The sequence below is a fragment of the Dipodomys merriami genome, unplaced genomic scaffold, assembly GCF_024711535.1.
Source record: "Dipodomys merriami isolate MVZ:Mamm:240054 unplaced genomic scaffold, mDipMer1.0.p SCAF_11, whole genome shotgun sequence".
In the NCBI taxonomy this organism is placed as follows: Eukaryota; Metazoa; Chordata; class Mammalia; order Rodentia; family Heteromyidae; genus Dipodomys; species Dipodomys merriami.
The window spans coordinates 5,577,520-5,593,970 of NW_027202382.1; the positions used below are offsets into that span (position 1 = coordinate 5,577,520).

At 39.1% G+C, this 16,451-nt stretch overlaps 1 protein-coding gene across 1 annotated transcript; it reads left to right on the forward strand.

The window, feature by feature from the left end:
• The first annotated feature begins 7,011 nt into the window (after positions 1–7,011).
• On the forward strand, positions 7,012–12,710 carry Dmrta1 (DMRT like family A1). The gene is made up of 2 exons (XM_070007391.1): positions 7,012–7,648; positions 11,196–12,710. The coding sequence occupies exons 1-2, from the start codon at positions 7,012–7,014 to the stop codon at positions 12,041–12,043; spliced, it is 1,485 nt and encodes a 494-aa protein (XP_069863492.1). The 3' UTR covers positions 12,044–12,710.
• Positions 12,711–16,451: the final 3,741 nt, after the last annotated feature.

Here is a 16,451-nt window from a genome sequence, read left to right on the forward strand (position 1 = left end):
CATCTGTGTTATGGTTGGAGCTGGCTTAGTTTCTGGGGGAGAAATGGGTGCTTAGTAAGGAATCTGTGTGTTAGACTACACCAAGGACTAAATATTCCTGAAAATCTGTTTTCTCATTTGTAAAAGGATATAATTGGCCCCAGTAAGGTGCTTTGAGGATGACATGACATTTCCAAATCCTCAAGCATGCTGTGCAATATACAATAAACAGCTCTGAAAAGGACACTATACAGAATAGTGCAGTGGCATGCTCCTATAGCCCCAACTACTTTAGAGGCAGAGACAGGAGAATAGCTTGAGCCCAAGTGTTCAATGCCTGTCTTGGAAACAGAGCAAAACTCTGTCTTGGTATTATTTCATGACAGAGATTTATGGATGAATAGCTACCATCATTTTCCTTTTAATTAAACTAATATGGTATTTTACACTGCTTGCTAAAATCTTTCGGTGTTTAGTTTGTGCTATTCATTCTGTTACAACCTTTAATAGCCAAATAAAGGGCTTTTATACAGTCCCAGAATGAGACCAACCATGTTGTTATTTGTTTAAGTGCTGAATTCTGAGGAAATGTTTCCACATATAACAATTTATGATGGTGGGCTCTATTCAATATGAGAAAAAAATCACAAGTTTATATTAATCCCTGGGCATGAATTTACTTGAAATGCCCTACAAGTTAAATAAATAGCTTCATAAAATTGGAACTTTATTTGCACAGCAGACTGTAATCCACTGGTGCACACTACATAAAGGATATAGCTTTTGAACATGCAATTAGTCTACCATAGCACTAAAGTTCTTTTACTATAGTCCACAAGTAAATAGCACATTTTCACAAAAATTATTTAAGTCAAGAAACTCACAGTAGCCTGTTCAATCTCCCCAAAGAACCATCTGTAAGATATAATAATTGTTAAGTTTGGCTTCAGGTCCCTGTAATCACACTCTACCTCCGATTTGCAAAAATTATCTTTATCTGTATTAACTAAAACCTGGTAGGCTTATTTTCCTAATGAAATTTTGGATTATTCTGGTTATTTCAGGAGACTGCAGCATTAATTTCCAAATAAGAACAACATCCATGTAGGAGAACCAGAAAGAATACATGGGATGATGTTGAATGAATGCCTGTTTGAGTTTGAGTTTATAAAACCTCTAGGAAATAAGCTAGTAATGTGAATCAAACACCTTAGGCATAATTTTAAACCTTCGGTCAGTATGTGAATTTATAAAGGCTTACCCTAAATGGAAAGTCTGAATTATGGAAAGTATTTTTATGTTCACATATTCAACCTTTCTCAGGGAAAAATAATTAAACAATATAAATATTGCAAAGTATTTGGGATATAAGTTCCGAAGCAGACTATGACTGAACAATAGAATGCATATATGGTATAACTTGGAAAAATTGTATTTATTAACTTCCCCTTCCTTTCTTCTGGTATACCCTAAACATTTTCATTTGTCAGATGATTCTTTTTACTGGAATACATTTGGATCATAATATTTACAAGTTTAATTTAAATACATCATTTTTTAATTTAATGAAACTGTTGCCACTGTTACATTGTAGCTGTTAATATCCTCTCAGTGTGACTTAAGGAAAAAAAAAACTAACAGTACTCAATTGCTATCATATAAGCTGAAAAGAAAAAGACTACATAATTTTAGATAAAAAGGAAACACATAGTACTGTTATGAGAAACCAAGGGGAGAAGGAAAGAGGGGAGGAACAGAAAGGGAGAGTAGAGGAGGAGAGAAGAGGAGAGGACCAAGAAGGAGAGGAAGGAGGGTAGGGAAGATAAAGGGGGGGGTGGAGAGGAGAGAAGAGAAAGAGAAAGAGAAGATGAGAGTATATTTAAGAAAAATCATTGGCACTTAAGTCATTGCTTAAGCATTGAGGGCTAAGATTCAGTTTATCTTTGTCCAGTTTGCCCTCATGATATCTTTTTATCTTTTTCCAAAGGCTTAATTTCTGTTTTGTCTTTTTGTTTTGTTTTGTTTTGTTTGTTGGTCATGGGGCTTGAACTCTGGGCCTGGGTGCTGTCCCTCAGCTCTTCAGCTCAAGGCTAGTGCTCTACCACTTGAGCCACAGTGCCACTTCCGGTTTTCTGGTGGTTTATTGGAGATAACAGTCTCACGGACTTTCCTGCCTGGGCTGGCTTTGAACCGCTATCCTCAGATCTCTGCCTCCTGAGTAGTTAGGATTACAGGTGTGAGCAACCAGCACCCGGCTTAATTTCTTTATAGTAGCCTTTTCAGGGTGTAATTGGCAAGTTGAGAAGTACACACACTTTATTGAATAATTCAACTGAGTCTTGGTATACATGTGTACAAGTACAACCATTATCATAGTCAAAACATTTTCGTCTGATTTTCTGTCAACCATCCTGTCCATTAAGCTCATTATGTTGCAACATGTATCTGTAGTACTTTTTATTTTTATTTTATTTTTTTATTTATTTTTTCTGTCAGTCATGGGGCCTGAACTCTGGGCCTGGGCTCTCTCCCTCAGATCTTTAGCTCAATGTTAGTGCTCTACCACTTGAGCCCAGTCCACAGTGCTCAGTCCAGCTTTTTCTGCCTATGTGGTGCTGAGGAATCGAGCTCAGGGCCTCATGCATGCAAGGCAAGCACTCTACCACTGAGCTACCTTCCCAGCCCTGTAGTACTTTTTATTACTAAGGACTGTCCCATTCTATGGATGAATTATAATTTGTTTATCCATTCATATTTTGATCAACATTTTTTTGGGGGGTCCGGTTGTGGGGCCTGAACTCTGGGCCTGGGCGCTGTCCCTCAGCTCTTCAGCTCAAGGCTAGCGCTCTACCACTTGAGCCACAGAGCCACTTCCGGCTTTTTTCTTTTTGCTTTATGTAGTGCTGAGGAATTGAACCCAGGGCCTCATGCATGCAAGGCAAGTGCTCCACCACTGAGCCACCTTCCCAGCCCATTGATCAACATCTTGATGTTTCTTCTTTACAACTATACAAACAATTGTTCTGTATTATGAAATTTTGTGCTTTTATGTGGACATTTGCTTTATGTCTTCTGGAGCAAATACTCAGGAGTAGCATGGCTACATTATATGGCAGTAATTTTTCTTGCTATTTGGTAGTTGTATAAAGAGGTTATAATTCCATAAGTCAGGTTATGAGTACAATACATTTTGGTCAAAGCCACCCCTTACATCATTCTCCCCCCTTTTCCCCTCCCATCCCTACCCTCATTACCTATATCAATTTATACATAATGTGTACACTGAATTTGCCATTCAAGGTGATGAGAGCACATTGCATTACTACCAACAGTAAACAAGAGTTCCAGCTGCTCTACATTCTTCTTTTTTTGTATTTGTTTTGGTTGTTGTTGGTCATGGGGCCTTAACTCTGGGCCTAGGCGCTGTCCCTGAACTCTTCAGCCCAAGGTGAGTGCTCTACCACTTGAGCTGCAGTGCCACTTCTGGTTTTCTGGTGGTTAATTGGAGATAAGAGTATTATGGACTTTAGTGCCTGGGCTGGCTTTGAACAGTGATCCTCAGATCTCAGCCTCCTGAGATCTCAGGATCCCCAGCTAGGATTACAGGCATGAGCCACCCAGCTGCTCTACATTTTTGACAATACTTGATCAATACTTTTGGTGTTATTTAGCTATTGCAATTAATACATAGTGATACTTCTTGGTAGGTTTAATTTATATTTACATCATGACTGATGTTGTTCAGCATTTAGTCTTTTATTTTTGATCCATATATTGTTTGTGCTAACATGTTTATTTGTTTTCTATTGAGTCTTAAGAATTCTTTATGTGTTCTATACACAAGTTATAATAAATCTAATAGATAGTTATTACTGTTATTTATTATTATTAGGTTAGATATTCATTATTATTATATTACTATGTTCTCAGTCTCACTTTGCATCCTTAACATTATTTTTGTAAAGGGGCACTATTTAATTTTGATGATCTGTTCCTTTTATAGGATATACTGTGGTGGTGTGCATAAGAAATCTTTGCTTAACCTGAGACCACAAAAGTGTTCTATGCTTCATGATATTATATGTTATTTAGAGACATTTAAGCCTGTGATTTATTTTGAACCATTTTTTGGTTATGCATAGAGATGTCCAATTGTTGTAGCAAAATTTTTGATGGGAAAAAAACTATCACATCTCTACTGAAAAACTCTTTGCACATTGTGCATTTATTTTTTGTATGTGTAGGTTTGTTTCTAAATTCTCAATTCTGTCACATTGGTTGACTTTTCTTCATTTCATGATTATTTCACTGTTTTGTTAACAGAAATTTATAATAATTCTTAAAATTAAGTAATTTTTGCCTTGTCACTTTTTAATGAATTTATTTTTGGCTACTATAAGGTTGTATGTTGCATGTCTATATCAATTTATAGAAATTCAACAAATTCATATGTTGAATCTTACATCTTTACAAATTTGAAAACCCATTTTGTTTTAGTAGTTTCATTTGCAAATTTCATCATTTTAAACATATGTGGTTATGTCACTTACAAATGAAAGATAATTGTACATAGTCTGTTCCAATCTGTATGTCTTTATCTTGACTGATTGCATTGGCAGTTCAATGTTGATTTGAGATAGCATGAGTATCTTGTATTGATCCTGATTTTAGGGAAAAAACTTCTTTAAAATTTAATAATTATCATGGTGTTGGCTGTGGATTAAGGAAGTTATATACTTTCATCAAGTTGAATTTTTCCTTTAAGTATTCAGAAGGGCTTAAAAAGAACATTATTTTTTCCCTGGGCAATGCATTTTTACTTGTATGATTCACATAACATTAAAAACTCATTTCTCATATAGTGAGTGTGAGTTCCATAGTAAAGCTATATTTTTTTGCAAATGTGAAAAAGATTGGGCATTATATGGACTTCAGAGGAGTTAGGAGTTTGGGTGCTAACTCTGAATCTTTATTTTATGTAATTGCTATGTTGAGAATGTACAAGTCACATAAAAAAGAATCAGCCTAGATGCCTACATCTTTAGAGAGGTCCTGAGGATAGTCCCATGCATTCAGCAGACCTCTGTAATAGGGTATTTTTGTAGGAGGATGATAGGGATTGTTTGTAGTAGGCAAGCAGAATTCCCAGATTGCTTAGAAATGTCTGTCCTGGATGTGGATCTCATGGAATGATAAAAACATCCTGATCATTTGCTTGCAATGCTAGAATATAAATTTCCCTTTAAGGCAGTAGGGTACTAATCTTAAATAGGTATTCTCCGCTTCTTTCTTTCTTTTTTGGTGGGTCGTGGGGTTTGAACCCTGAGCCTGGACACTGTCCCTCAGCTCTTCAGCTCAAGGTTCGTGCTCTATCACTTGAGTCACAGCGCCACTTCCGGTTTTCTGGTGGTTAATTGGAGGTAAGACTCTCATGGATTTTCCTGCCTGGGCTGGCTTTGAACCCTGTTCCTCAGATCTCAGCCTCCTGAATTAGTTAGCTTTACAGTCCTGAGCACAGGCGCCCGCCTTCTCCCTTTCATTAAGAAGAAACCACTGAATTTTCTGCCTCAAATACTTTTTTGGTTTAAAAGCAACTTAATATGTTCCTACAATTGAGGGCATTAAAATGCATTTTCTGACAGCATATATAAAGAATGGTCAAAAAGACCTTCCCTAATACTTTACAATAGAAGTGTCAGGAGTTTTGAAGCAGTGATCATAATTACTGCCTCTAAATATAGTTCCAGGGAAGAGCTTCATAATGCTTTGAAGCAGGGCTATTTCCAAACCGAACACTTGGTCCCCATGTCATAAATCCCAACTGGGAATCAACTCCCTTAAGTAGCCCCTGTTCGATGCAGTCCCTGAACCCATTCTAAATCACACCTCTTTCCCAGGAGAGAACTACCTTGCTGTCTTCCAAGCTGTGCTTTCTCACTAACTTTGCCTAGGTGACTTCTTGGGAGACAGACTGGGAGACTTGAGAAACTGAGTCACAGAGTCTTCAAGAAAAAGAGAACTCAAAATCCAGATCTTCCTACTTGCATAGGAAAGCGTGGAGTTGGAGAACGAACTTCAAAAGTTAAAGTTGGGAGTAAATCGAAGAGGATGCAAAGACTATAAAATGTTTTTTGAATCAGCTCTTCACAAGAGGTTTTTCTTTGTTGTTGTTTTTCACGTATTATGTGAACTTTTTTTTTGTTTCTTTTGTATGTCCTTCCTCCTAAGGTATATCCCTGTTGTCACTGTACTTGATATTGGTACCTTGCATCTTGTGTATATGTTTTTCTAATTTGGGGAGGGGAAGGGGAATAACAAAACCCTGAAACAAGGACACAGGATGACCCATTGCAACAATGATACTCACAAGATACAATGTTGGAAATGGACCTTATAATTTTTGGCGGGGGGGGGGAGGGGGCAGGGCAGGGGGAAGGAGTGGAGAAGTGGGGAGGGGAGGGATAGCGGAAGAAAAACAAAGGAGGGGGTAACAATGCCCATGTACTCCTTACCTTACTGATGTAACCGTAACCTCCCTATACAGCATCTTTACAAGAAAATAACATTTACATTTTAAAAACTTACACGTTGAAGAACTTTTGGGAAAGCAAGTGGGATGGATCGCGTTGTATGGGGTGTGTGTGTTGGGGGGGGAGGTGACCGACTTTACCTCTTCAGAAGACAGTTTCCAGGGGCTCCCATCGCCCCTCCTTCCGGCAGGCCCCCACTCTCCACCCCGGTGCGTCCCCCATCCCCACCCCCTGGGCTTCGGCCGGAGGCCCCGCGGAGCGGGTGGGCGGGGCAGCCTCTCCCCGGGCATTGGCTGAGCCCTGGCCCCGAGCCGCGGTGCGCTCCGGGTGCACTGCAGCGTCGGGGAGACTACTCGGACAGCTGCGCCTCTCGAGCTCCGCGACGCCATCGCCACCACCCACAACTCCGAACAGGAAGAGTTTAAACTTGTGATCCTCCCCCCCACCCCCGACCTGGTTAGCGGGGGACAGTCACTACTCTCAGCAGAAACTCCTTGGCGGGATGGAGCCGCCGCGGTGCAGCAGCAGGGACCCCAGCGCGAGCAGCCGCGTCCCCCGGACCCCGGGGCTGCTCGAGGCGGCGGCGGCGGCGGCACCTTTGCCCGCATCACCTGTGGTGCCCGTGCCCTCGGGGATCCCGGTTCCTCCAGCTTTCTTGCGAACCCCCAATCTTTTCCTACGAGCCACCACTGCCCCGGGAAGCGGCGGCTGCTCCCCGGCCGCCGCGGGGCTGGACAAGGGGATGGGCGCGGTGGGCTGCGGGTACCCCAGGACGCCCAAATGCGCGCGCTGCCGCAACCACGGCGTGGTGTCGGCGCTCAAGGGCCACAAGCGCTTTTGCCGCTGGCGGGACTGCGCGTGTGCCAAGTGCACCCTGATCGCCGAGCGCCAGCGCGTCATGGCCGCCCAGGTGGCCCTGCGCCGCCAACAGGCGCAGGAAGAGAGCGAAGGGCGAGGGCTGCAGAGGCTCCTGTACCCGGGGCCCTCCGCGACCCGGGGTCCCGCATCCGGAGGCGGCGTGCGCAGCGAGGATCCGCAGGCCGCGGCTGCGCTGGGCCTGCGGGCGTGGAGACAGGCGCAGAATCTGGCGATCCCCACTTTCCAGGTTTTCCAGCAAGAAGACGCGGAGCCCGAGCGCGGTGAGTGGGTGTATTCCGGGGAGTGTGGCGTTTGGAGGGAGGAAAAAAAAGTCTTTAAAAGGCCGAGCGGCGCCCCAGGGTGGGGGTAGGGTGGGAGAGGAAAAGCAAGTGCTTCAGAGGGGTGGGAAATGCTTGGGGATGTGGGTGAGTGTGGGTGTGAAGGGATGAGCTGCCATCTCCACGCGTACGCTTTCTGCTGGTTCCCTCCGGTGATAGGAAAACACGAGGGAAAAGTAAGCTGGAGCCAGATAACAACTAAGCCATTGGCCCCAGCACCTTCCCTCCGCACCCCTGTCCCCCGCTGGCTTTGACTGGGGCCCGAGTTGCCCTTAGAGCCGGGCTCGCCTCAGAAAGCTTAGCAAGAGGCGCTGGGTTGTGAGCGCACTGGACATCGTTCCCAGTTATAAAAGTGACTGATTTTGTGTGGGAAATTAATTGGTTGGTGGAGGAAAAAAGATTCTGTTGGCCGAACTTTTGGTGCCTTAGGAGAAATGGGAAAGAGACTGAAATCTACTAACCAGTCTTTTTATTTTTCCTTCCCTTTAGTCTAGTTTTGTTGTCTTTGTTGTTGGTAAGTTACTTTAACCACTCCCCATATCTCTTAGTCTCCAAAAGTGTAGAAAGCGCTGCCATTTGAAGTTTCAGTTATTCTTACAAGAAATAGGTAGGTGTTAAAGATTTGTGAAGCCCTTGGCAAGAAGTTAAATGTTTAACCTATAAGGTAGCATATCCAAGAAGTTTTATTGAACTTTTTCCTCTTAATTTATTGACTCCGTATGCACGGGCATATTAATCTCATCTGCATTTTTACCAAGTTATGGCCAAATGAGTTATTCTTGCTAATGTGAACCCCAAGGGTCCCCAAAAGTCTTCTTGTGAGTTTCACAAACCCCCCGCAGGGCCTACCAACTCTGAAAATGTCATGTCAGTCTGTTTTGGAAGCATCCCAATCAGGTTGTTTCATACAAAGCCTGTGAAAAGGATTTGATAACTATTAATTGGAAACACTTCTTAAATCGTGAAAGTTGCAAAACTCAATAAATGACAGGATGTACTTTGGAAAATGAACATCTCTATTGAAATATGGCTGATCATTCTGTGTACACTTGGTTGAATATTTCACACACGTCCTGTATTTCAGTAGGTAAATACATCTCATGAAAGATCAAGGAAGGCTGATGAGAAAGATCACTAAAAAGAGAAATAGTGAAAGCCAAGTAAATGTTAACATTCCTCAAACTAAACTGATGGGCAGAGCTGGCTGATGCCACTGGTTGGGGTACCAGAATATTGTGTTTTATAGGGATTATATGACTATATTTGGCCTCAATTGACAAACTCCCATGGAGGAGGGTCAACTTAACTCTCTAAACTGAGTACTTATTCTTACACCTATTCATGAACTGCAGTACAATATTCTGCTTAATTCATTCATTTATTAGACTAAGACCAACAATGATTCAGATTTTCCTATCAAAACAGCCTTATTTATTTATATAAAAAGACTGTAACTACAATAAAAGACATTGGAAGAGGTAAAGCAGGAAATAGAAGTTGAAAAGACAAAGGTGAAATGAATGTTATCTTAGTATTTTAAAGGCATTTTAATTTTAAAATAGCTTATACAATCAACATTTTTTGCATAGAGTTGTACTATGAATACAAAAGACATTATTACTTTTATGCATAAATCGCTGTGGAGAGGAAGTTTTGGTATTTATAAGTAAAATGGAAGGGAGTCCTATGCCAAGCATTTTCCACTTGGCTGACTTCATTTGGAAAGTTATTGTATCATTCAAAGTTGAAAACAGCAGAGTCTTTATAATCTTGCAGTAGCTACATTCTTTCATCATATCTCTGGTACAACAACAACATTTCTGACCCTCAATAGACTGAATTGTATACACTTATTTTATCTTTAAAGATAAAGTAGACTTTTGTTTGGAATGAAGGACCACTCCTTAAGATAACTGGAGAAAAATGCAAGAGTGCTATAAATCTCATGGTTGTGGATCATTGTTTTAGGTAGTACTTATTTTCATTTATTCATGACCTTTGTAGACAAAGAAAGTCATACAAAGTACTCTGAGCTACCCCTTTGGATGATTTCCTCTTCCAAGGATAAAATGTATTTGTAGAGTAAGAGGAAATACAAACCCAAACAAAGTCATTTAGTGAGTGTGTACTTTATTATTGTTTTCCTGGAGTTCACTTGGCAAAAGAAAGGAAACATTCTTTATTTATAGGCTTAACTCACTAAAATAGAAAAGTCAGATTTTTATTACACATAAAAACACTTTTAGAAAATTTCCCATAATGTTAGGGGAGAGGTGTGATTTGAAGCAAATTAATACATTGTTTTTTGTTACAAGGCACAGAGTATCCATAGAGATCTTAACAGAGAAGTTCATAGTTTTCTTTTAGAAACAATTTGATTTAAAACTCTTTATTTTACATTATATTTTTATTATCTTTAAGGTAGTTGTGCAAAGGAGTTATCATTCAACATGTTAGTTGTGAGTGCAACATGTCTTGATCAATATTTCTCCTTTCATTGTAAAACTCTTTTCTTAATATTTCTAGGATATGAGAAGGAAAACAGCGTATTTTACAAGAGATTATGAAAAATTCCAAGTCTTTATCATTTTCCACATGAAATGAAATATGCAAACCTATTATGATGTGAGACTGGTACAGAAGGAGTCACTGCTGACTTCAAATTTAAAATGAAAATAAACACATTTTTTTTCTACATCATTTCAATGATGTAATTGGAACTTGAAATGTGAGCACAAACTATGGAATAGTGAAAATTAGCATTAGTTACTTACTAGAATATTTAACGAATGTAAGCAAGATTATTCTTTTTTATTTTATTTTTATTTTTTATTATTTTTGTCAGTCGTGGGGCCTGAACTCTGAGCCTGGGTGCTGTCCCTCAGTTCTTCAGCTCAAGGCTAGCGCTCTACCACTTGAACCACGGTGCCACTTCCATTATTTTCTGCTTATGTGGTGCTGGGGAACCGAACCCAGGGCCTCATGCATGCAAGGCAAGCGCTCTACCACTGAGCCACCTTCCCAGCCCTTTTTATTTTGATTTATGATCTAATTCTAACTCTTTTACTTACTCCTTTTGACATATTACTATGGAAAGATAACAACCTTTTTTATGTAACAAAACTTGGCAGACATTTAGGCAAGTACTAAACTGCCAAGGTGAGGCAAATGTGCAGTGTGTGATGTTGTGCTCACATTGGTGACATCAATACTTGTGGGTAACACCATGTTCTGATTTCCTAAATATGACTTGCATTTACATCTTGCTTGTCTTTATGATCCTGAAATGATATAAGAAACAGCATTTTCCCACTCTTCCAGCACAGGTAAATTTGGAATGATCTTTAGGCTTGAGTTATTTATTAAAATGTTTTTAGCACATATAAATATTACTAATATATTTTGAGTGGATGGCTATTTTTGAATGGTCAATACCAGGTTCTGGCAACACCATTCCTATATTTGATTCCTTTTTCTTTTCTTTCTGCAGAACAAGAAGAGAGCAAATATGACTCATGTCAGAGTGAACAAGAAGATCCCGTCCCCAACACATGTCAACTTTCTGTGAGACCATCGCCTCAGTCTAAAGGCATCACTGGGAAACAAAGTATCAATCCATCTATTTCAGAGCATTCAAACGTGCATGGTAGCATTCTGTCTCCTTGTCCAGGGGACCAATCAGGAGGAGAAGACAGCCCTAGGTCCTTATCATCCTCTGATCTGGAGTCAGGAACTGAAAGTGAGTGGGCCAGAGACTGCTTTGCTACCAGAGCCAGCCTTTCCACAGGGTCCTCAAGATCAAGAGACCCTCTTGGTATTCTTACCAAGATTTTCCCGAGTTACAAACGCAGCCGGCTAGAAGGCATCCTACAGTTTTGCAAAGGAGATGTAGTCCAAGCCATTGAGCAGGTCTTGAATGGGAAAGAACACAAGCCAGATACCAGGTATCTGCCATTCTCAGGAGATTTGGAAAATACAACTTTTCAAAGAGCTTCAAATTTTAGTCTAGCTGGAATTGGTTTTGGACCTGTAGGTAACAAATCAGCTTTCTCTCCTCTTCAGTCTACATCAGCTTCTTACCGAGCTGATTCAGGTCTCTACAGCTTAAGTCCTAGACTAGCTTTTAGTCCATTGCGACTGGCATATTCTTCTCCTGGCCGAGGCCTATCTGGTTTTATGTCTCCCTACCTAACACCTGGGTTGGTTCCAGCGGTGCCTTTCCGGCCAGCTTTGGATTATGCCTTCTCAGGAATGATCAGAGATACTTCCTACCTTCCCAGTAAAAACACAATAACTAGTGGTAGGCTGTATTTCAGACCCAATCAGGACAGTCTGTAATGGATCTGCCTATTCTCTTGTTTCAGAATATTTTCAGATTTATTGCAATACAAGCACACTAGGCCTTAAAAGAATACTATATTTTGGGCAGCAATGTAATAGACTTTAGATTTGAAGACTTCTTTAGCATGAATTAAGCACAAGTATTTGAACATTGTCTGTGCCTTGACTAAAGCTGTTTCAATGAATTTTTCTCTTGAATTTTTATTTGTATAGTTGCTGTTTTAAAACCATACTTGTTTTTATTGTATTGAAAGGTTGTTTATTGCAAAATGCTTATATTGTAAAATGCAATTACAAAGAGCAATCTAGTATAATATAAAATGAAGGGGCAGACTTTTAAAAGTTGATTTAATTCTAAGTAATTATTATTCTAAAACTATTGCTTCTTTTTGTTCTGTATTCATGGAACATCCAAAAATCAAAAAATTTAACATACATTTTATTTGCAGATAAATCAGTAGTAAAGCAGAAAATTTTAATGTGACTTCATTGCTTTTTAGGTTGTCTTTTTTTCTCTTGTTACCATTTATAATTTTTAAAAAGTGCAAAGAAAATGTTAGTTAATTTTTTGTTACACTAAAGCCTATTAAATAAATTAAATGAAAGTTCGCCATCTTCTGTCCACTATCACTAACTGCAATTTAGTTCTACATAGTGAGTTAGAAACGCATGATTTCTTAAGTAGTGTAAGTTAACAAATTTGAAAATAACAAATTTGGATTATCCTAAAATAAACTTTTCATAATGTAGACTGAGTTTCTGTTTCTATTGTGGATACTTATTTTAATCCTTGTGCTTATGTTTGTATACAGGGAATATCTCTTTCCATTCCTTTGAGGTAAAAATAGGGCATCCATTCTCAAAGCTAAAAATAATTTTATTCAGAAAAGTACACTAGCTGCCCATAAAAAGTGTTGACTGGATCTCTAGAGATACTGTTTAATCTATTGGGTAGAAATATAAAACATTCAAAGGGACAGAATTGGTATTAAAACTTAGAGGTATTCTTGAGTTTTTAAAAATATTTTTTTTCTCCACCTGCTGCATTTGAAAACTATTTAGCTATTTATTTCAGTCAGTAGAAAGGTCCCGAAGAAGCTGCTTACAATACAAATTTGTGAAGTTTTCTTAATATGGTATTGTTTTTCTAAAAGACAAGGATTTCATTGTTCTTGTTAGGATTAAATGATAACTAGCTGTGTATGAATTACAGCTATTTTACACAATTTGCAAAGCATAATCCACTAAACATATCTTGAATAATATGTGCATGTGTGTCTTTTCTATGAAGCCAATAAGAATATACTTCTATAGCATATTTTTTAAAGATTTTTCTATAGCATATTTTACCAGAAAATATCAAACTGCTGATGCTGATTTAGGATACAAATGTGTTTAATAATTATGCATTGATTTTAATGCTGTATATCAAAGCTCCTGTAAAATTTTGATGTACTTAATATTCTTACATTGTCAAAAAAGCTTACATATTCTGAGCCCAATATAATACTTAGAAACTAGTTGATATTTAATTAGCACCTACCAAGTGCAGAAATTATTTTGATTATAGTTTTTCTGAGTCTGATAAAAGAGCTGCACAAAATGGCCTGCAGACACACTGTTTCGCACAAAATTTCAAGATTTCTTCTGCTAAATGCTGTTTTGATTATAATCGTTGGCAGTTCTTAAGTTGATTCTATTGCATTAATGAGTTTATTGAATTATACTTTTTGAAATGCCTTGTTTCCTGTAGAGGACATCAAATGAGAAATATTGTTCCCTACAGAAAGTTAAATGATAGAAATTGGATTAAAAGTATAGTATTTTCCACTTACTGGATTTCTTGATCGTGTGCATATTTCCATGGGAGAAATTGATTGCTTTTGAACTGAAAGCAGTCATTTGGGGCAGTATTCAAAATCTTAAGTTTTAAATGCATCTACATGATGCTCAGTACAGTGCATACCCTTGATAGTACTTTTAGGACTTGATCTTATAGAAAAGGTCATTACTCTATCTGATAGATAGAATATACACAAGTTGAGGCACAGCAGCTTCATAGATAAGTCATCAAGAAGTGGAGATTTTTAACTTTGGTAATTTCAGATTATTTGGTGTGAGGGTTAGAATTCATTCTTGTTTTGTCTTTTACAGTGTAGCATAGTGTCCAACACATAATAGGTGACATAATACTTTTTCACAGATTGAAGTAAAGGTAAGTATTAGATGAAGAATTTGTTCAGTCATTGGGTGTTTTTAACCACGTGCTTTGTCCCATGCATTAAGCCAGATGCAAAAATTGAGAGAACTAAGAAAGAAAATTTAGTCATAGACTACTATGAGCCCATATCACCATGAGAATGAAAACCAGTGAATTAATCACCAAGATGAGAACTATTGACAAGGCTGAGTTCTTTGTAATTAATTCCAAAGAATGCTGCTGGAGGCATAAACTTCTAACCCTCCAATTTTGAGCAAAAAGGAAGAGGAGCTCTAAGATTTACCATATGACCAAATTGAACTGCCCTATTTCATACACTGTAGTGAGAATTTACACGTCAAAATCTCAATGTAGCGGGAATTCAGAAGAACCAAAGGAATAACATTTCACGGTTAGCAGCTGTCCAAAAGTAGAATGGTTGCCCTGAGTGATAATGCATTCTGTTCTCAATGAAAATATCCCATAGAAATGTCAGAGACCTGATTGATAGTTTTTAATTGTTTCTTTAGTATTGAGATAGAATCATTCATGAGCTAATCAGAGAAAAGTAAATATCTGATAAATAAATGAGTAAGTTCCATTCTAGGACCATAAACATGGAAATACTCAGCTACCACTTGTTTTGTTCATCAGAGCTTTTCCAATGTACTAGCCTGGGAGAAGGTAAAGAAGGAAGAAACACAGCATAGAGCTGATTTACAGGGATTCAGATGAGTAGAGGTTAGCAGGAGCTATAAGGTGGTAAGATACGATTTCTAACAAAACAGAAGGGCACTGAAAACAAACTTTGATATAATTTCTATGAAGCACACCACAAATGTTCCTAGAAGGAAACACTTACTTTGGAATTGAAGAGGCCTAGGATGGATTCACCAGTGGTATAACTTGGAAATATTGTATACCTTCTTTAGGTATTTGTTTCTTCTTAGTAAAACAAGGATAATCATATCTAACCTGCAAGAACCATAGAGATAAAAGGTAGCTTACTAAACTGCAAAGGACAATAATGCTTCTATACTGGGTGCTAGCTAAATAACTCTCACTGTTATTGCTTTGCATTAAGATGCTATCTTTGCCCCCTGGTGGTTTTCTCAACAAAGAGTACTGTAATTACATTTAATCCACTTACCTGGATGCGGAACTCAAGGGGCAGTGATTGCCAGGTGAACATCCAGGCTTAGTTCCAGACTTCCTGTTTGGTTTTGCATTACATAGGTGAGCCATACTTTCATAACACATTACTGTATGTGTTTTGGATTCCTTTAAGGGCTTTGTGAAGGAAAAAAAAAAGGAACAGTTCTGTGTTCATGTTCCTTTATCGGTCAGAATTCAGTCAGGAAAACAGAATCCTTTATGAATATGTAAAAATACGGAGTTACAAAAACTCAACACAAAGGAGGAGCTGGGTAGCGAAGTTTCTGTCGAATAAAAACTGGCAGATGAGAGAGTGGCTACGTAATCTTCAAAAAGTATTGAGAGGGTGGATAGTGGGAACTCCTTGGAAATTGTTGGGTAGTCCAGTATGTCTAATCAGTTGTTCAGGTAGTGGAATGGTCTCTGGGGAACCAAGAAACCACAGAGCCACAAGGTCTGTGGGCTAGAGGAGACCCCTGGTTGAGTGACAAGGTCTGTGGGCTAGAGGAGACCCCTGGTTGAGTGGCAATGACTTAAACAAGAGGAATGCTGAGATAGATGTTCAGTAAGGAAAAGTGAAGCAGCCTGGAAATCACTTCGATGACTTCGGTCTCTCCTCTACTTGGGGAAACACACACACACACACACACACACACACACACACACACACACACACACACACACACACACACACACACACACACACACACACACTTCTTCCAGGGCTAGCTGTTACTCTGAAGAATAGAGGGAAGGGGGTTCTAGGAAATACTATTCCTCGCTGTAGCCAAACTGACTCAGCACAGTCATGTACAGGGCAGTCTTTGTCAGTATAACTTCCATACTCATTCATGTGTAAACCATGTTTCCTTACAAATAAGAACTAAAGCAAAAATGCACCTAAAATGGATCCAACTACTGTTTGCATAAGAAACACCAGCTAGCCTTCTACCCTAAAGAGCATCCACAAAGTGATAATATTCATAGGTGGGTGTTGTTCATTTCTCTTTACCCCAAACAAATCCACCCTTCGATAGATTGTAACTTTGG

Coding starts and splice junctions, on each gene's coding strand:
- Dmrta1 (XM_070007391.1), top strand. CDS start 7,012: ATGGAGCCGCCGCGGTGCAGCAGCAGGGACCCCAGCGCGAGCAGCCGC. Junction 7,649..11,195: donor AGACGCGGAGCCCGAGCGCG/GTGAGTGGGTGT, acceptor TTCTTTCTGCAG/AACAAGAAGAGAGCAAATAT.